The following is a 21,057-nucleotide window of genomic DNA, read 5'->3' as shown; positions in this document are numbered from 1 at the left end:
GAGAGGTTATATATTCAATCTGGCCTGGGCTTGCATAGGAAAATGAACACTAAGTGGTCAAAAATCGTGACACCTGGGTGTCAAGGATTGGCTGTGTGGCAGCCAGGGAGTGGACCCAAATGAAGAAGTTAGGAGACAGGAAGTGGATTTAAAAACCGCCTTAATACTGATAAGCCGCAAGGATACGACAAAACAGGTAATTAAAATGACAACACAGGAAAACAGAAATATACAGCTACAGTATGAGGGGCAATGTGGCAAAAATCAGATCAGGTTAATAACGATGATAGAAAGACAATAGCACACCCGGCACACTGAACAGTGTTCAGCTGTTTTGTTAAACAAAGCTAGATAGAGCTGACTGTGGTGTCAGTCAGTGGGTGCTTTCATTGTGTAACTCATTTGGAAATAATAAAAAATAAATAATTAAAAGCAGTCCACTCACCTAAACATGGTCAACGAAGCTAAACGGAAACCTTCAAAATGTGGATTTTATGAAACAGTGGGTGACACTGATGGTGACTACAGAGTTTATAATAATAATAATAATAATAATAATAATAATAATAAAGTAAACAGGACAAAAAAAATCTCAGATGCAAAATGCCTTAATGGGAAGTTATCCCGCCGGTCCCTGCTCAGATCTCAGAACCGTATCAGTCCAACCGGCAGGAGACAGAGAAATATCTGAATGGCTTATGGTGCGGGAACAACTCGAGGATCCGGGACACATTGGTACGGAGAAATACAATAGGAAGTTGAAATGTTTGAGAAAGACAGAAAAAGTGTTGTAAATGAAGCAAAAAAAGAACCTTTGGCGGAGCTTTGTGTGCCAGCTTGTAACCCTGGTGTGTTTGATTCCAGTCCAGCGTGATCAAAGCTTCTCTCCTAATCACAAGTGCTTAAAAGTTAATGTGCCCTCCCCAGGGATCTGCCAACTAATTATTTTTAAAGCAGAATTAAACTTGGTTTATACAAGTGTAACGATGGCCTGTTTCTCCAGTACTTTAATGAAAAGCCAAATGAACGAAATCAGACATTTTCTAATAACTCTGGCGCCAAAATACCAATACAGCCCGTTAATCTCAGCTAAACACAGCAGTAATGAAGGCACAGCAGGAAAAATTAATCATAATTTTATCCCAGCGTGAACTAGAACAGTTCTTATCTGAAAAATGTAATGGCGCTTTCTAAATATTTTACTTGTTCTACTTTTTTAATGAAAAGTCCTAATTTGCTGATAAACATAAGACATTGTCTTCTCCTCAAGTCAAGACATTTGAGAGAACTCAAATGAAATGTGCCTTTTTCAACTCTATTAAACAAAAAGGGAAAGCTGCTTTGAAAAAAATAATAATGTTCATTTCTAACTTCTACACAAAGTCCATTCTCCTTTATGGGTAGGGATGGGTATCATTTAGGTTTTATCCGATACTGGTGCCGAACCGGTACTTTTGAAACGGTGCCGGTGCTTAAACCGGTGCTTAAAGAATGGAGAACACAAAATTGGTCCAAAAACCTCTCATGTTCAGCTGTTTCTTTGTAAAAAGATAACAATGTTAGCTTTTCCGCAGCTATAGGGGATTTATCGTATCACTCTTGGCTGGAAGCAGTGCTTAAACAATGGAAAAAACACAAACTTTGTCCAAAAACCTCTCATGTTTAGCTGTTTCCCACTTTTTCTTTGGTCATTTTAGCCTTTTTGGCCAGGGTGAAGGGAGTATCTGCCATCAAACAAGAAGACAGCCGCATGTAGCTATGATGATGTTTGCTAGTTCACCTTACATGCATTAATGTAATAACGTGGTTAGCCTACTCAACGTAAATTACACACGAACAACATTAAGCTACTCACGCAGAGAAGAACGGCTGCTGCTGCATCATCATCCGTCATCATTTCTGCTACACTGGCAGGGCTAGGGGCCAGGACTCTCGTCTTCGGGTTTTTGGGGGATGTTGCTAACTCCGGGTCCGATAACAGGCACCACACCCGCAGTAGATGTGCTCGGTGTGAGCTCTTGCAGCAAGCTATCAAATACGGTGCATTTCTGGGCTTTTAAAAAAAACGCTATGCATCGCCAGGTGTTTCATCGGATTTGAGGTGTTACCTCCTTTGACAGTATCAGCTTAAAGCACTTGTTGCAGGCTGCTGAGTTTGCATATTTTGCTGTGAAGTACAGGCAGACTTTTGACCGCTTCGCCTTGGGCATTTTTAATCTGTAGCTCTGCTCTAAAAGAACGTACGTACCTGGACCCGCCTACTATCCTCGGAAACGTAAAATGATTGGCTAGAATCTAAAGTGTATTACATCTCAGGGAAAAAAAGCACCGAAATGTGTAACACCCAGGAAAAGATTTTATGTGATCCTTCTGAGACTTTGTCTTTACAAGGGGACACTACATTTAGGCTTTTCTGCACTTTAGACGGGAGGTAAACAATAGTCACTTTATTGTGTCGTATGATGACATATGTTTTTATACTTTCTGTTTTTATGTGATATTTATTTTTATCCCAAATATCTGCATGAGGTTGGGCCTCAGGAGATTAAAAACAGGTGATGGGTCACTGGTGACATGGTAGATGATGAGAGGTTAAGCAGTTAAAATGATCTCTTACAGCACTGGTACTCATAGCATAAACACATTTCTTTGCCTTTTTTTATCGCTGACAGCAGAACATCTGTTTATCTGCTCTGCATACAGAGAGCAGGTCAGAGGTGAACGTTGACTTCATGTTGAAGAGAACAGAGAAATATCAATATTCAGCCTCTTCGCTCATCTTTCATGGACATATTTAAAGGAGGAGAAAAGACTGTGTTTGCATTCACTTTAATAGCACATGTTTGCTTACAGCACTGAACCAGCTGGGAAATCAACAAGGTACTAAATGATTAAAGCTCGGGGCAGGTTGTTTATCACATTAAGCATATTTGTAGTTATTTCTCAATATGATGTTTATGAGGATGTCCAAAGACATGCAGATAGTAGAGTTGGGTTAACCAGTGATTCTAAATTGACTGTAGGTGTGAATGTTAGTGTGAATAGTGGTTTGTCTCTCTGTGTTAGACCTGCAACAGACCGGTGCCCAGGTTGTACCCTACCTCTCGCGCTATGGTAACTGGGATATGCTCCAGCACCACCACGATTTGAATTGAATTATCTGGATGGATGGAGTTTAGGACTCTACTGACTTGCACACATCTCTTGCATAACATCTCACCAAAGTAATACACAAAGCTTCAGCACTCTATGCTCGAGGCAGGATGGACAGATGAGCAGTCTTATAACTGAAGCAGTGCTGGTTCTCAGCCATGAATGAATCTGATGTGAGACAGCATTAGACTTTCTGAAAAGGGAAACTTCGAACTGAATAATTGTTTGTTTAAATTCCACCTTCCGCCTACACAGTCCCCAGAAGAAAAAGTCACTATGATCTCAATATCTCTCACTCCAAACATGTTTAATATCTCAGTTCTGCTTTTGTTGTCACTGTTTTGATGGAAATGAATGTGGTTGGCAGCTTCTTGGCACAAATCTTGTGTGACTGAATTATCATGTTGGCTGACATTTTTCTCATGTATGTGCTTCTTTATGTCCTGTGGCCATAATTAGATTGGATGTGACATTCAGAGAATTTTCCTTTGGGCTATTTTACTGAATATGAGAAACATGAAATATTCCAAACAACATCCAGCATGTTTCTAGTGAAATGGTACTCAGACGAGGTAAATTATTGTTTTGAATGTTATCAAGCACAGTTTATAAGTTCATGACATCTGCATGATATGTACATTAATTGTCCATTAACCGCTGGAAGCCCTCAGGGACGTGTCTTCTGTAGCCTAAGATAAGAGATAAGATAAGATAAGATAAGATAACTCTTTATTGTCATTGCACAGTCATACATAGTACAGTAGTACAATGAAATTGGAAAAACTGTCCTACGTCGGCACTACATATAACACAACACGACACGATATGACACATCACAACGTAACAAACAACACAACACAGTATATTAACTTAGTATAAAAAAGAAGAATAAGTGTATGTGTATTGCACACTGTTATTATTGCACATTAATTATTATTGCACCTTGTTATAAATATAAATATTATTGTTATCGTTTTAAACATTGTTACCTCCCCCTAAAAAGTCCAGGGAGGTATCCAGTCAGGTCAGCTATTTACATTGATCAGGGCTATTGCCCTGTTGTAAAAGCTGTCCTTGAGTCTATTTGTTCGGGACCTCAGCAGCCTGAACCTCCTGCCAGACGGCAGCAGCTTAAACACCCGGTGTCCTGGGTGTGTGCAGTCCCGTAGGATGCTGCGTGCCCTCTTGAGACAGCGAGTGCTGTACAGGTCCTTCAGGGAGGGAAGAGGATGTCCAATGATTTTTTGGGCCATGTTGATGACCCTCTGGAGAGCCTCACTCCCCTAATGATTTTTTCCACTGTGTGTTGTTTGATGTCTGTCTTTGATTGAGGGAACCTGTCGGCAGATGGTGGAATTGTACACACACTCTCTCACACATCCATGTCATTAGTAATCATTTTCTCATCCTCATCTTTTTAACTGCCAGATGAAGGTGTGTTGAAGAGGGGTCCTATTTCACTGCAGGGCAACCTGCACATGGCAAATAAAGCCTTGATTGATTGACTGATTGATTGATTGATTGATTGATTGATTGATTGATTGATTGATTGATTGATTGATTGATTGATTGATTGATTGATTGATTGATTGATTGATTGATTGATTGATTGATTGACTGATTGGCTTCATTGGTTACCACATGAGGCAGATGTACCAGGCTTTGTTTGAAGCACATGACATATGAACATATTGTATTAAAACCAAAGAATATACTTGAACATAGATGGCCGATCTTGTGTGCATCATCAGTATCAGTAAAAAACTAACATCCAAGGTTCTTCATTATAATGTTTTTTGAGCAGACCTCACAGTCAATCAAAACCAAAATGGTTTTGTGGCCTTGGGGTGATGAAATCAGAATGAAAGTGCCACACAGAGTGCTGTCTACTACCAAAACGTGACATGCTAAAATGACACCAAAATGAAGAGGAGGCTAGAGCGAGGAGGGAGGAAGAAAAACAGGTGGTGAGGAGGAGTGACAGCCTGGAAGTGAAGGAAGACGGAGTGATGAGACGAGCAGACGTTTCAAAAGTTCAGCAGCTGCTCCTGAACGCCGTCCTATCCCTCCGTCTGTGCGTGCATGTTTGTGTTTACCCTGACTGTTGGCCTATTAGCCGTCCCTCCACATGTGGGTCCATCTGGTTCATAATGAACATATGGACCAGATGGACCCCCTATTTCACTCTCTCCAGGTGATTTAAAGTGTCTGTTAATTAGAGCTGATGTCTCATTTAGTCTTATTTTCCCCCTTTCTCATAGCCACAGTTAGTTTCATCTAAATGTGCCATTTAACTAATTGACTAATTGTATAATTCATGGTGGAGTCCCTGAACTGTCTGTTTACCTCTGTGTGTGCCTTTTTGCTGACTCTTAGATGAGAGCAATAGTCTGTCTTTTACCAGGAGTTTGCTAAATACTTCGAGGAGGAATCCTGTTTTAAACAAAGCAGGAAAAAAATTAAAATTAGTCAGATCTGCAACTCTTCTGGCTACCCATCAACAATCATTAAAAAAAAAAAACAGCTGTTTGTCTGAAGGCACTCATACCCACTGAGATTCAAACTGCCATCACTTTTTCTCGCCAGATATCAGACAGTTCATTGCTGCAGATGAAAAACAAATTTATAAAATTAATCTGGATCCCGAAGTTAGACTCCCCTGACTGTTCAGTTTCTGTGTCGAGATATTGAAACTTAAGACTGCTTAACAAGATGAAAATGTGACAAATCAACATCAACGGTCACTCACCGAGAAATAGTCTGATCCCAGCAGATGCTGCAAAATCCACGTATATGTTGATTCTTTTGTTCATTAAAACTTTTGTTTAACAAGATGCAGGATCATTAAAACTACATCTACTTAATGCCCACTGCTTTAATCCGTGAATTACACCTAACCTCATGGACCAAGAATTAGCCAGATCCCTCCAGATACTGTTAATTTAAAAGGAAAAAAAGTTACGTTTAGTCTATTCATTAACATCTGAAACTTAATAAGCCAACAATTCTATTGCTTAACAAGGAAGAGGTTCATTAAAACCAAATCTCCATAGTAAACACTGTAATCCATGAATTAGACAGTGCCACACTTCTCTGGATTTAGCCAGATCCCATGGGTAATTTAGACAGAGCTCATTAAATCTCCACATGCTTGCAGATGTCTATTAAAACCTCGAAACCAGAAAAGCCAATGAGGAGAGGAAACAAGAAGAGGAGTAATGGGAGGGAATGAAGACAGCAAAGAAAGGAGAGAAGATGAGACATGGGATTGAGGAGAGATCAAAAGAGAGAACAGAAAACATCGAAAGATACACAGTGGACACAATTAGAAAATAATCACGAGGACGTAAGCAGAGAAGATGGGCGAGAAACTGCAAAAGCTGGATATGGTGAAGGTCCTGAGGAAAGAAGCAGAGAAACAAGATCAGGAAAGGAACAACAAAGATTCCAGAAAGCACCGTCTAACTACAGCTGAACATTTGTTCTACATATAAATGTTTAACTAGAATCTGTCAAAAGCTGAGCTGGAACGACACCATAAAAGTCGAAAAAGACAAAGAGACTCCCATACTGTGCGAGGGCAAAGCATCCAGTCCTTTTACTAGGAAACATGTTTTAGTGAGATTCACTGGATTTCTGGATCTTGGTTCAGCTTTGAAATAAAACGAATAACAGCCAAGTCAATTTTCTAGTTATCATAGCCGCTTTTTCTTTTCTTTGACCTTTTGCGTGTATTTTTATGACATAAGGCTTAATATGCACACAACACTGTGCTACATTAATAATACATTAAAGTGTTCTATGTGCATGCAGTCCTATTATATCGTGTTGGCTGGTGAAGGCTGGAATATGGTTGCTCAAGGCTAGTTAAGATGTTTTGATCATTTTCAATGAGAGGATCCTGCAGTTTGATTTGGGTCTTTGTTGACTATCAGACCACTAATATAGTCCTCTACTAGTAATATCATTTCTTCGTTTTCTGTCACTCTGCTGTCAAAGTTTAAGAGGTTTTTCAGTGGTGCCATCCACTGAATCAGCCTTAAATACTGCATTATCACAATCATCATTCTCATGATCAAAGTGAAATATAATACCTGAAAAAGTCCAATTTTTGTGTTTTCAGGAGAAGCAGCGCTTCTTGACTGATGTCCTTCATGAGGTGATGCTGCTGGATGGCCTGAGTTCCTCCCATCCAATCTCCCAGGAAGTGGAACAAGCGACAGACATTGACCGCGTCTTTGACTGGATTGCCTACAAAAAAGTAAGAAACCACTTTCAACAGAAGTAAGACTGTTGCACTATAAATGTACCTGTGTGATCATGATCGCCAGTGAATGTTTGAATACCTCTTCAATGTGTTCTTTTTTATTATTATTATTATTAATGATGATGATGATGATGATGATGATGATGATGATAATAATAATTATTAGTATTAGTATTATTAATATAAATAATAATATTTTAACAATGAAACTTCAATATGTTCTTGTTTTCCAAGCAGACTTGGATTAACTTATAAAGGGAGATCTTCAGCTGCCGTTGGTTTAGTTTTGTCTTTTAAACATGATCAATAAAGTTGGCTTTTTTCAAACCATACATTTGCTTCTAGACAACCACAAACACTAAACTGAAAATTCAAAACTGCTATTCACACATTGTCTACATACTTTGACAAATTGGGGTTATATACTTTAAAACAGAAGAGAGCGGCTGGTAGGGCAGCTTTCCACCCCTATTCCTTTGAAGATCAGCGCTGTCTGAACAGTTTAACATGTGGATCTGAGCCAGTCTCTAATTTCAAAGTTCACCAAAGGTGACTCTTATCTACTTTTCCTCCAGTGATCACAGCAACTTCAATGATGATGATGGATGATGATGATGTTTTTAACCGTGTCTGAAAGTGTGTTTTTCTTTGCTCTCCGTAGGGGGCGGCACTGATCCGGATGCTTGCTAACGTGATGGGGCAGCCGCTGTTCCAGAAAGGACTCAATGTAAGTTCCCTTTGCTTTGCAAGTCCAGCTGTGTATACAGAGGTTTTTAAATCAGAGGGAACAGCTGGGTTACTGGGCTTTGAATTGATTTATCACCAACACAACATGGAAGGATTCATAGAAACAGTGTGTGTGTGTGTGTGTGTGTGTGTGTGTGTGTGTGTGTGTGTGTGTGTGTGTGTGTGTGTGTGTGTGTGTGTGTGTGTTCAGCCATAGTTTAGCTAAATCCTAACTGTCATGCTGTGCATATAGATGAACAGGGAATAAGTACCTTTGGCTTGCGGGGCATTCTGAGAAGAAGATTTGCCACGTTTCCCTGTCGATATTGCGATCAGTTTTAAGTGACCTGAATTTAAGCTAGATGCAATCAGAGCAACAAAATGCAGATATTTAATACACGTTTAAAAGGCGCTGAAATTGTAATACTCAAAGCATAGATTTACTGATAGTGCAGAACAGGAAGTAGGACTTTAGAAATACTTATTATGCATTCCTACTGTTATGGTCTATCATGGTATACCTTGGATAAGTCATCAGTCTGTCACGTGGTTGCAATCAGATGCAGGCAATAATGAGTAAATCCTTATTATAAAAAGTACCCTGCATTCCCTGGATTGTTTTTAGTTCTCTCAAAGTTAATTTGGGGACAGGTTTAAAAAACTGTCTAGAACACTGGGGAGGAAGAAGTTATTTGGGGACATAGGAGTTATTTTTTGTAGAACTCACAATTTTAATAGACTTTTACACTGTAGTTGTCACACACAGTCATGAAGCAATAGCTATGTTAACTAACTCTATGTGTTGCATTGTTTGTTGTTCAGCTAAATGTAGCTGCTGTGTGTCTCTTTGAGGGTTCAAACTGTGATGGTGTCACAGAAACACGAGAGCAGCTAAAGCTCCAATCGCACCAACAGGGTCAGGTAGTTTATTGCACAGGGAAACGCTTTGTATCCTCCAAATTGGAAGGAGACTGTTTGCAGTTACAGTAAAAATGACAACGTCTGATGTAACATGGATGGAGGTTAAATATAATTTTTACTTGGAATGGAGTTGCAGAAATATGTACGAATCCTTGCGCACGCACACACACACACACACACACACACACACACACACACACACACACACACACAGACACTGTCCTGGTTTTCCTACAGAAACTGTCAGTGACCTGGAACATACTGAGAGCCAGAGTCTATATAAAATACTGCTGATCCAGCAGCACAGCAGGGCAAATACATTGTGTGTGTGTGTGTATGTATGTGTGTTATGGAGGTCTTCACACATGCATTGTGCTGAGCATAACAACATACTATATAATAAGAGCATTCGTTTCAGTCGCCAGCAGAGTAAAAAAGTTTCGGGAGAATGTTTGCTTCAGTAGTTTGGTTCATATTAATGACAACAACAAAGACTTTCTCGATCGTAACCTCTTTGTCAGAGCGTTTCAACACCTAATCAGGTGTTTAGTGAAAAATACAGCGTATAACAAACCATGCCAAACAACTGCAATGCCATGTGATGGAGTCTCATTCTGGTGATTTGTGGCATGACGGGAGCCGTAACCAAAATAATTCATGATCGTCTATGCTTTTCTTACCAAGGATAATACTGTAACTTTTAATGCTTCATGAAAGGAACCTTTGTGACGTTGCACACATATTAAAGTTGATGCATTTGAGAAAGAACAGTGAGAAAATCAGCCTTCTGAAAGTCACGGAAAAGGCTGAAATTTCTGTCTAGGTTTCATGTAGATTTTAATATTGTATATACATGGAAGGATTACTGTACCAAAGGCCCAGGGGCATCAGGCCTCCCTAGCATTACAAGCTCTGTATACTTAATATTTTCTTTGTGAAGAGGCATGTAAAAATGGAAGCAAATCTATCCCATAATGAGAAGAAAATCAGATGGAGACAAAAAAACACCAAAGAGACACAAAAGGAAATCAAAGAGGCACAAAATGACACTAAAGCTCTGTCAAAACAGGAGGCCAAAGAACTGTGATCTACGGGCTTCTTTTTTGTTGTTCCACTGTGACAAAAATGACTGATACATATACTAAAACCAATGTTCTGTGCCTGTTTTAAAGAGAAATAATAGGTTGAGAATATGTTAAACTAGAACACATTGGGGAATTTTTAAACTAGATACTCTGAAATCATTTGAGATGAGATGAATCTCCACAACTGGCCATATGTCTCTATTTCCTATAATTTGTCTTTTTAGGCAGTGTTTAGTGTGATGGATGAAATGCTTTGGGAGCATTTAGGATTTTTAGGACGTTTGTGAGCATTCTTCAGAGTGCTGTAAGGTTTGTAAATGTTGTGGAACATAGTGACATCTGGAGTACAGAGATATGGATTTATGGACTTCAGCTCGGGCTAAGTGTACTCCAGCTCAATCAGCTGTGTGAAGATCAAATACTGTGCACAGCCCATGTCTGTAGTGTCTCATCAGCTTGGCTTTAATTACATTAAAGAGCGGCCTTTGGTGGACAAAAACATCAATATTGGTTCACCTTTTCTGTATCCCTGATCTCAAAGCCTGATATGTAGAGCTTTCAGAAAAATCAAGAGTTTCCCAGACTGCATCTGGACTTGATGTGGAAAGATTGTGATGATTATGGTTGCCCCGATGTGACTTCAGTGTGGCACAAAACTTGAAACCTCATTAACAGTTATCAATACTTACTGGAGAAGATGTAAATAATGGCCTGCAGTGATCATTGGGTTTTAGAGCCTTTCTGAAGCCCAGAGGAGCTCGACTGAAGGTGAAATTGAAAGTTTATGCAAGTCATCTTCCGATGAGGGAAAGCAAGTCCTCATTAGGCTCTAACCCTGCCTGCAACAATCGAAATGCCTTACTTAAACTCCTACACCTACTGATTTCCTCTAATGACCTTTGACTACTCATACCCACAGTATTTGTTACACAGTGCTTATTATCACTGAAAAACATTTGGTTCAAGGTGCATCACACTGTTAAAACTAATGGAGTCATGCTCTCGGAGTGTGTGTGGGGGCTCTTTTTATCTGCCTTCATGTCAGATATAGTGAAGGTGGCAGAGCCAAACTCCCAAACGCACTTAGTGTCGTTATCAAATATGTCATCTTGTTCCAATAAAAAGCTTCCCCTTGCCTTATCGAGCTCAAAACGCATCACAGCAAATGACTGACTTGGAGGAATCCACGCTTAAACACACAAAGGACACAGGAATCGCTGAGAAGGAGATTAGCGCTCAGCCTCCATAGCTGTTTTGTTATCTAGTAGTGCTTCCCTGCCTTTTCCTTGTTTTACTATGAACCAAAGCAACTACCACCCTCCCTGAGCATTTACTCTAAATCCACTGTAGTGGGAGTGAGTTTCTTGCTCTGGAAAACAGACTGGGATCAAGTCGGACCCGAATGTCACTAAAGAACTGCAGGCTGAAAACAAAGCCACCACACCATTAAGCCTCTTTTGAATGAGAAAATGGCCCTGAGGAGTCTTCATCTTGTTCATTAGCTTCGAAAATGTAAACCAGGGAGTTTGAGATTGAGCCCAAAACTCTTTGGACTTGACACGGGCTCTTCTCTAACTCAAGCACTACTGGCTCATCATGTCACTGACTTTCAAATGTACAGTTTCAAATACATGTAAATGTTCCTCTCAAAAGGCTTTTCAGAAATTCATTCAGACATAGGTATCATTAAATTTCCACCTGAGAGAATACCCCTGAATTCAGCCAGTTACAGCTTCACAACTGCATGGCCAAAATGAACAACCTTGTGCACTGTGGGTAAGAGAGACTTGGGAGCGTTTTGAGATGTAATATGTCCCCATACTCCCATCACCAGGTCAGTGTGACATCCAATAAAGTGCATCAGAAGTTGACATTTTTACTTCTGCTTAATAAAAATGGTAAATTAGAGCCTGGTGTACATAACAGCCTGGTGTTATAGAACCTACTTTAAAAAATTATGCTTCCTTAGATTGTAGTCATTGTACTGCCATTGGCATCTTCTTATAAATGGTTTTGGCTTCCATCCATCCACTTCCTACTGGAGCACCAATCGCTGTCGTGCCCTCCAGCCCTTCCAGAGGCTAGTTAAAAACACAATTCACCCCGGTGTATCCTCATTCTGCCCCTGGAGCCTCCTGTTATTGGACAGACTTGAAACACCACGGATCCTCAGTGTTTCCCACAGAACTGGATTCTGTTTGAGTTATAATATTTAATAAATAATAATTACAGATAAAAATGTCCTAATTTGAAAATATAACAAAGCTTGAAGAGGCACAATAATCAACTGCCTCTTCAGGGAGACTCTCACCCCATGATCTCACTCCAACTGCATTGTCTTGGAGAGCCTTTAGTGAAGATAGAGTGATCCTTTTATCACTCTTATCTCCAGAGCTCTACAAAGACTGCCTATACCAGCTCATGTCTAGCACAGGGGAGGAGGACAGCTGACTGGTGGACAAAAGAGTAACCCAAATGATGTCAGGAGCCGCAGAGAAGCAGCCACCGAACTATCAAAGAAGGGGTCTGCTGTTTAATTGATTGTGGAAGGCATCTTTCTCTTAACCTGATGGGGAAAAATTAAAAGGTCAAAATGAGTCACGAAATAAAATATGCCAACTGTTTTTTCTTACTTTTTTCTTTTGTTTTTTCTTTGTTTTTTCTTTTGTTTTATTTTTCTTTTTTCTTTTGTAATACCAAGCCAGCTAACAAAGGTAACATCTATGTGGGGAAAATACTGGAGCCTGAACCACCTCCAATCCTTGTTTTCAGAGCAGAGATGGCAGTAACAGAAAATGTGAAGTAACTTCACCTGCACAGCCCTGCATCCAGAAAGTATGGTCATATTAAATTTCTAAATGGAAATATCTTGTTCCAGTGGCAACATTAATAAGTCATTGTACATACATGGCACTTACTGTGGCCAGGGTTCAAATACATGTCACAGTGAAGGGTACTAGACATTGTGAATGAATCCTTGCAATCTTGTGGTGCCTGCCGAGAACCAAATAATCAAAACTGTGCTCAGGGACATGGTAATAAAGGACTCACTTTATTTTTCTGATTCATTGGTAGAGAGGACCCAACAAGTGCTAACTGTGATCATCCTATTTCCAGATGAAATATGAGGATGGGGAAAAGATAGTTGTTGTATCAAGGCTTCCAAATTCTCTGTTGTGAACTGCATGGTCACAGTGTCGAAGGGAAAAAATCAGCCAATAATTATACCAGAAATATGACATATGTATCCCAGAAAGTTCATTCTGTTCATGTCAATGTTACGTTTTTAGTGGGAGAAATGTTTCGTCACTCATCCAACTGACTTCTTCAGTCTTCTTACAGATGAACAGAATCAGCTTTCTGGGATTTCCTAACCTGGATGAATGTGCATGCATCAAGATGATACAACAGATACATCACATCATACCAGTGTTGCTTTAACATAGCTTTGTCTCATTGTTTTCAGGATTATCTGCTGAGTCACATGTACAGCAATGCTGCCAGAGACGACCTGTGGAGGAAACTGTCTCAGGTAACCCTCACCTGACTTTATGTCTATCTGGTATTTAAACCTTGTGTACTTCCCTGCCCCAAAGGCTTCAAGGCAGAGCATTTAACTTTAATGTTAGTGCCTTGCTCAGTAGCAGGTATTAAAACCTGTAACTATTCCTCAACTGGCTCTGTTGGGACAGAGCTGCCAGACTGATTGAAGCTGTTCATTCTTTAATAAAGCACTTCTAATGAAGATGCTCATTATCACCTGACTTAGTGAAGAGCCTGTTGCTGTGGTAACATGAGGTGGAGCTTGTTTTCTTGTTTGTCCGACACAGGAGGGGCAATGATTTGATTAATTGAGCGTCACTTCTGTTAGCACTGTCAATTAGACTGACACTGCTTTTTAATTAGCTGCCAGTCTTATATCTAATTATGTCAAGGTCAATTTTCTCCCACACAGATTATTTTAATCACTGATTGGATGTGTGTAAATTGGTCATTATTAGTCATTGATCATTTACGCTACGTGTGTGTTTGATTCTGCTTTAAAGGCCATGCACTCAGAGGGCCGAGATATTGACATCGGGGAGATGATGGACAGGTGGACTCTACAAATGGGCTACCCTGTTGTCACCATCAGCAAGAACCAATCAGAGCAGCTCCCTACATATTACATCACAGTCAGCCAGGAGCACTTCCTGTATGGAGAGGAAGTCAGAAAAAACAACAGGTGAGGGAACTGAAAGCTGTCAGATCTTTTAATAGTCTGTTATTTCTCAGAGATTGTAATAAACTATATGTCATTTTATTAAACTTACTTTGATGCACCCAAGAGTGATGGAAGCTCTACAGTAACAAGATGGCAATTATAATCGAGTGTAGCCAAGCTAACAAACTAGCACGACAAACATTCTGTTCTGTTAGCCTGTAGTCTAATATTCATTTGATGCCCATTAAAAACTACGTGCCTTGGTAGCATTAGTGGGTTAGGGTTGGAGATGTCTGTACATAATGCACAGCAGCATATTTGTAGAAAACCAAACAGAGCATGTCAGCACAAACACCTCAAATATTCCTTCAGACTGATGTGAGATGCTGAGAAAGTCATACAAAAATCACGTACAGTGGAACCCCGACTTACGAAATTAATTTCTTCCCGAGGGTCTTTCGTAAGTCGAAAATTTTCGTAAGTCAAAGCACCCATCGCGCCTTTTGAGTGAACGATAGGCTATAGGCTAATTGCTAACTGCAACAACAATACGTCCAAGTGGAACAGCGAAGCGCAAGTACGAAAGCCAAGGGGGTTGTCACATGATTCAGAAGGCATTGTGGGCATTGTAGGCATTCTGGGCCCAGCCAATCAGAGCCAGTGGATTTCATTACGTGGGCATTTTGCTGTAACACGGGCAGAAATATTGCCGTTAAGTGCCTTCGTAACTTGAATTTTTCGTTAAATGGGGTATTCGTAAGTCGGGGTTCCACTGTACTTCAAGTAAATGCTACTAAAGAAAGTTCTACAAGCTTGTGAATCAAAGACTAAGTTGATTTTTCATAGGACCACACTCAGTGAAACTCTTTTTCACTGTATGCTTTCAGACGTGGCTACCTTATGATTGACAAGTTTTTACTGTACAAGCCACCACTCTGTTACCAGGCTCAATCAGCTCTAGTTGAGCAATCAACAGGAGACTTAAAAGCGATGTGTGCTGTCATTGTAGCTACCAGCAGTGCATGACTGCAGAATCTTTGAAATATTTGTAGTCCTTTTTTGTAAGTGTATCCAACTTATGCATAAAAAGTTTGGTTAAACAAGTTTGAAAAATGTTAGTTAGTTAGTCACTCTGGTTTGTCCATATGGCCCTTCTACAAATGCCGTTCTTTGGATGGACCTAATTTGTAGCTCTAAGAATAGGCATTATGGAGCTGGAGTCTCTGGACACTAGTTGGCCTTTAGACTGCTAGTCCTATTCCTGACATGTCTCTCCATCTGTTCTTCATTCAGTCATTCACCGCTGAAACAATTCTCCTGAAACCCCTCATTTCACGCTACATTAGGCACTAAGTTTGTCTTTCAGTGATCTTGCTGGATCTTTTTTCCTGAAAAGGCACTTTTCCTGTTTCCTCTCTCATTCTTTACCACCTTTACATCTTTTATACTTCATTTATATTTGATTCCAATCATGTTTTATTCACATCTTTTACAACCTTTGGAGTTTACTCTCTTCTGTTTTATCGACCCACTTTCTTTTCCATCAATACTTCATCAGCTTCCTTCCTTTTTTATTTCTTTACTTTTACCTGTTCTTGTTTTCTCCCATCATTTATTTCCAGGTCTTTCTCTCTCTCTTCAGTCTGTCATGTTTTTGTACAGTAGTTGACATTTACAATGACTCTGACCTGCTCAGTTTCTCAACAAAAGTTTCCTCAGCTTTTCTTACGTTATGTTCTTTTTCTTGTCTTTCATGTGGAGTCTTTTGTGTTTCACTTGAGCTGAGAATCGCTCTCGAGGTCTCATCAGCTGATGAACTGAAGCTGTTTGTTGTAGGTGGAGTTGAAATCTTTCTTTTGCTCTTGTTGAGTCTCGCGGGGCTGCGTTCAGACACACTCAGCGGTCCCAGGGCATTCACCAACACTAAAAAGAAACTGCTGCTGTGCTTTTAGTTGATTCGGCATCACGGCTGAGTGCAGCCGGGGCTGATGCTGCTGTTTGATCCAGCGGAGCTGTGTTTAGAAGCACAGCAGTGTCCCGCAGTGTACACGCTGTTGACTCAAGCCCAGACTGCTTTATTTAATTATTTATTATCAGTATTATTTTCATGAGAAGAGAACTCTTGGACATGCACTAAATTGTGTGCAGGTTGTCCAGTCCTTCAATAACTTGGGAACTCACAACTTTTCTGGAGAGAAAATACTGATGTGGGTTCATCCAGCGAATGATCATTTTGCTGAAGGTTTTTGAAGCAGTTAAACTGGCTGGTTTTCCTGGGATTCAATAGTTCTTCTTTAAAGCTTTAAATTCTTGTTGTACAATTCAGACAATTGTTGTCAACACTTTCAGTCTCCAGTTCTTTTAATGGGACACTGTATGAAGGAACAATATCTGGCACTTTTGCTATTTTGCTGTTTTCTTTTATTACTTAAACAAGTCAGCTGTCGGAAAAAGCTCATCATCATCGCTTCACCCTCATGGTGTGTTTAGACCAAATGCAAATCCCTCTTTTCCCATGATTACATATAGAGATACAAAATTTGAGCTTCAGTCATCTTCTATGGACAACCAGCCCTGTATCATTCAGCTTTGATATGAAAACAGAAAAAAATAGGAAGGGAAAAGTTTGTAAAATCAGAGATCATTATATATCTCACAAGTGTTCATTTCTGTGCAGATTGCACCTTCTCATTTTCCTTTGGCTCTGCTAAAAAAATAACATCTTATCGCAGATTATTTTCTGCCACTGAGAACCTCATATACCTTTTATAAAAAGGTACTTTAATTTAACAATTAACTCTGATTATAACCTTACTCCAGTTTTAAAAATTGTATGTTTGCAGGTCAAGATGACCTGCTCAAACTGAGCATCAGAATAAAGAACAAAATTGACTGAAGTTACTGAAGAATATGGCATGATTGTTGCTCATCCTAGCAGATGAGCAACAATCACACCAACATAGACAAGTTTTTCCACTGTTCCCTTGGTTACTGTAGTTATGCATTTCACTACTTTGCTGTTGATGACACCAGCAGAGCACTTTAGGCCTGGTCTGGTCTCATGGAATCTATTTTAGACATGGAGGGCTTTTTATTGAATTGTGTTGGAGTAGTAGGAGTAGTAACTCTGGAAAAAAAAACACTAAAAGGGTACCCACTGTATTCCCACATGATGACTAAGGTCGTGACTAAGCATCAGTATGTGCTTGAAAGAAAGTGAGGATGGTTTTGCATAGACTTCAGATCACATAATGAGTTTTAAAATGTATTTTTAAAGTCTCTCGTGACAACCTGGAAAGGCTGGTGTCCACCGAAGTACAGGTTAGCACTGTTACCTCACAGCAAGAAGGTCCTGAGTTCAGCCTGTGTGGAGTTTGCATGTTCTCCCTGTGTTTGTGTCCAATGACAAGCGGTTAGTTGGGTTAGGGCAATTGGTAACTCTAAATTGCCCATTGGTGTGAATGGTTGTCTGTCTCTTTGTTAGCCCTGCGACAGAAGTGGGCCTGTCCAGGGTAGGCTCCAGCCCCCCCGCGACCCTGACAATGATAGGTGGAGACGAATGGATGGATGAAAACTAACTAGCATGCTAACTTACCTGCAGCCACTCATAAACTGAAATCCAACCAGCTGTCACATTAGCGTGACAGGCAGTTATCTTTGTATCCAATAAATTTAAGTTGGAGAGGAAGCTTTTCATTTACATAACAAAAAAAAAAAACAAATCTACATTTTCAGACTTTTTTTGGCATTTTGTTAACTTCAGGTATTAAGGTGACATTTTGAAGATCACGGTTTATTTTTGTCAAACACATTCTTCTCTTCCTCTGGTGTTGTGCTTGGAGACATTTTAAATTTGGGTCTTTTTATTTTTCCACCATCAAACAACCAGGGAGATAAATGCCTTTAAAAGAACTGAAGTGACAGGCAGAGGGAGAGAGACGATGAGGACAGCATGAGCTAACGTTAAGGTCGAGGCAATGTTACTGAAAATAAATCAAACAGTATCTCAGTCAGGATTTAACAGCTCGTTTCTGTGGTGTCTCGTCAGCTGACGGGTAAACAGTGATGTGATTGGAGAAGCAGTGTCTGTGTGCTTGATTTAATGAGCTTTAATGCTAAACAGGACAGTGATGAATTATTCATGAGTCCACAAAACCACAGTTGAAGGAAGTATTTATATACTGCTTTACCCTGATGAGCCAGATAAGTATGACTAAACAAATTTACCAGAAAAAGCTCCTCTTCTTCTTTTGGCTGCTCGCTTTAGAGGTCACCACAGCAGATCACCTCCATCTCACAGTATTCCAGTATCCTCTGACAAACCAATCCTCTGCAAATCCTGCTTCACTACATCCATGAGTCTTTTCCTCCTGCCTGGCAGCTCTATATTCAACATTATGTCCAATATGTGCACTATCCTTCCTCTGGACATGTCCAAACTATCTCAGCCTTGCCTGTCTCCAAACGGCTCAACCTGAGTTGTCACCCTGATGTACTTATTTCTAATCCTATCCATTCTGGTCACTCACAATAAAAATCTTAGCATCTTCAACTCTGTCACCTCTAGCTCGACCTTCCTTCTTCTTGTTAGTCAGACAGAGGAAGCAAAGTTGAAATATAAAAAGCTACAGCAGCCAGAAATTTAGAAAAAAGAGACCCTAGACCCTTTGCTGCACCAGACATCCGTGGGACATCACTGTGCTTCATATCGGTTTTGGAGAGGTCTGCACTGACTTTTTGTCCACACATTGTTATCAGACCCCACACTCACAGGGGAAAGTCTTCGTCACAGCTCATTGCATCACCACACATAACTAACCTTGCGGACTACTTTGTGACTTGTTTGATCTGGTCTCAAAACTGTATTTGTCCCAAAATCTCCTCAAAGTGCATCTTTAAAAGAGCCTTGAAAAGGTAAACACAACACCTATTGGTTTGTGAATTCACATTTTAAAAACTTGACTTTGATATAATGTCCATTGAAATGTGGACTTTTTTTAAGGAAGAGGTGTCACAAAAAGTTTATCAAGTTATTCACTACTGCTAGCAAACTTATCAAGCATAGCTAGATAGCTTAAAAAGGATTGCAAACTCACTCACCAGACTAGACTTCTTTAAAGAGCTAGAATGATTATTCTTCAGATAAATCCATTAAACATAGTCAATATGCTACAATGCTGCAACTACAGTTCTGAGGTCTTGTTTAATTAGCAGATGTGATGGCTAGCAACAGTTAACTGTCTTTAATCCTTAAAATATTCCTGAGCTCTTTACAGTTTCTGTTAGGGTGAGCTGTAGCTTTAGAGACAAAAAACTTCTTTTTTGGTTGTTTGCTTTTTTGTTTTTACCAGGCTATAAGTATGTTTATTTCCACTGTAAATTTGGGCTTTTTAACATCAAGTGGCCATTTGAAAAACACTCCTGCAATATACTTTTTTTATTTTCTTTTATCCGTCTTTTTTTCTTTTTCCATTGATAAAAAATGTTCCCTACCCCAGATTTAATATGAAAATAAAATTAAACTCTGATCCAAGACATCTCTATTTTTCCATCAACCTATTTGGTATCTTGTCAAAAGTCAGATAAATTTCATCATCTCTTGAGCTTAACTGCAGTGTCTACCCAGTAATTACACTTGCAGATATCTAAAGTAAAATGAACAGAGGAACATTTATGTTGTTTCTCCAGGTGCATGTTGAAGGCCCTTTAACAGCTGTCTATACAGAGATTGTTTGTTTCTTGCACATCTGACAGCATAGATATGACTTTGCTTTCAGTCAGCTACATAACTACCACATGACACATCTTTTAAGGTGTCGAGTCTGGTTTATCCCTTATAAATGTGTATATATGGTGGTTATTTACACGACTGGAAGTGTTGCCAGAACAAAAAAAGAAAACCCTACAGAGAGTAGTCTCACAGTAGAGTGAGTCTAGAGTCTCGAGTAGTTTGTCACATGATTTATAAGATATGTGAACTGGTCCCACAATCGTCCACAAACTTTTTGTGTTTTGGTCAACAGTATATTGGATATTAACACAAAATGAATAGTCTAGAGTCCTGCCACAAGCTGTGGGTAGTGAATAAAATAGATTGAGGATACAAGCAATCGAAATGAGCTTCCTCAGAAGGTTGCTTAGAACCTCCTTTAGAGAAATGGTGAACTGCTCAGTTATTTGGAAGAAGGTTCAGGGTAGGAATACTGGTCTCCACCATCAGACAGAAACAGTGAAGGTAGGGTTTGGGTATCTGACTAGGATGCCTCCTGGTTGTTTCCTCGGTAAAACTCAAGTGCCCTGTTTGATACTCCTTCATAAACTCTTTCCTGTGTTGACACAGCATCAAACATTGGTGATAGTCAAGTTCTACTTATAAATAATCATCTTATTATGAATGATCACTTTGTTCTTAATGGTTCCCCTCAGAGTTTCTGGCTCTGCTAGCTCTGGGTGCTAAGGGAAACAATAAGTGCCCATTTGTAAATTGTCCTCAGGGCATCTTGTGTTCCAACACAGAGTAGTCATGTAGTCATGAATAATTTGGTGCTTGTCACAGAGTTTTATGGTAATTTTATGGTGTGGTCTGTGTTAAGTGCTGTTTTGTGTTAATTTTGTGGCACACACAAATTGCCCTCTGTGTCTGGAAGTTGTGAAGTGACCTAGAAGCTTTGGGTTGTTTTATGCCACGAGACGCCGCATGT

General features: G+C 39.7%; 1 protein-coding gene across 1 annotated transcript in view; it reads left to right on the top strand.

Moving 5' to 3' along the window:
• Nucleotides 1-21,057, top strand: part of LOC113008770 (thyrotropin-releasing hormone-degrading ectoenzyme) — a 276,012-nt gene that overhangs the window by 211,516 nt on the left and 43,439 nt on the right. The window contains exons 7-10 of the mRNA XM_026146492.1: nt 7,277-7,414; nt 8,082-8,147; nt 13,619-13,684; nt 14,199-14,377. Of these exons, the coding sequence (XP_026002277.1) occupies nt 7,277-7,414; nt 8,082-8,147; nt 13,619-13,684; nt 14,199-14,377 (449 nt within the window). The remainder of the gene's footprint in view (nt 1-7,276; nt 7,415-8,081; nt 8,148-13,618; nt 13,685-14,198; nt 14,378-21,057) is intronic.

The sequence above is a fragment of the Astatotilapia calliptera genome, chromosome 17 (assembly GCF_900246225.1).
Source record: "Astatotilapia calliptera chromosome 17, fAstCal1.2, whole genome shotgun sequence".
Lineage (NCBI taxonomy): Eukaryota > Metazoa > Chordata > Actinopteri > Cichliformes > Cichlidae > Astatotilapia > Astatotilapia calliptera.
This window is presented reverse-complemented; position numbering and strand designations above follow the sequence as displayed.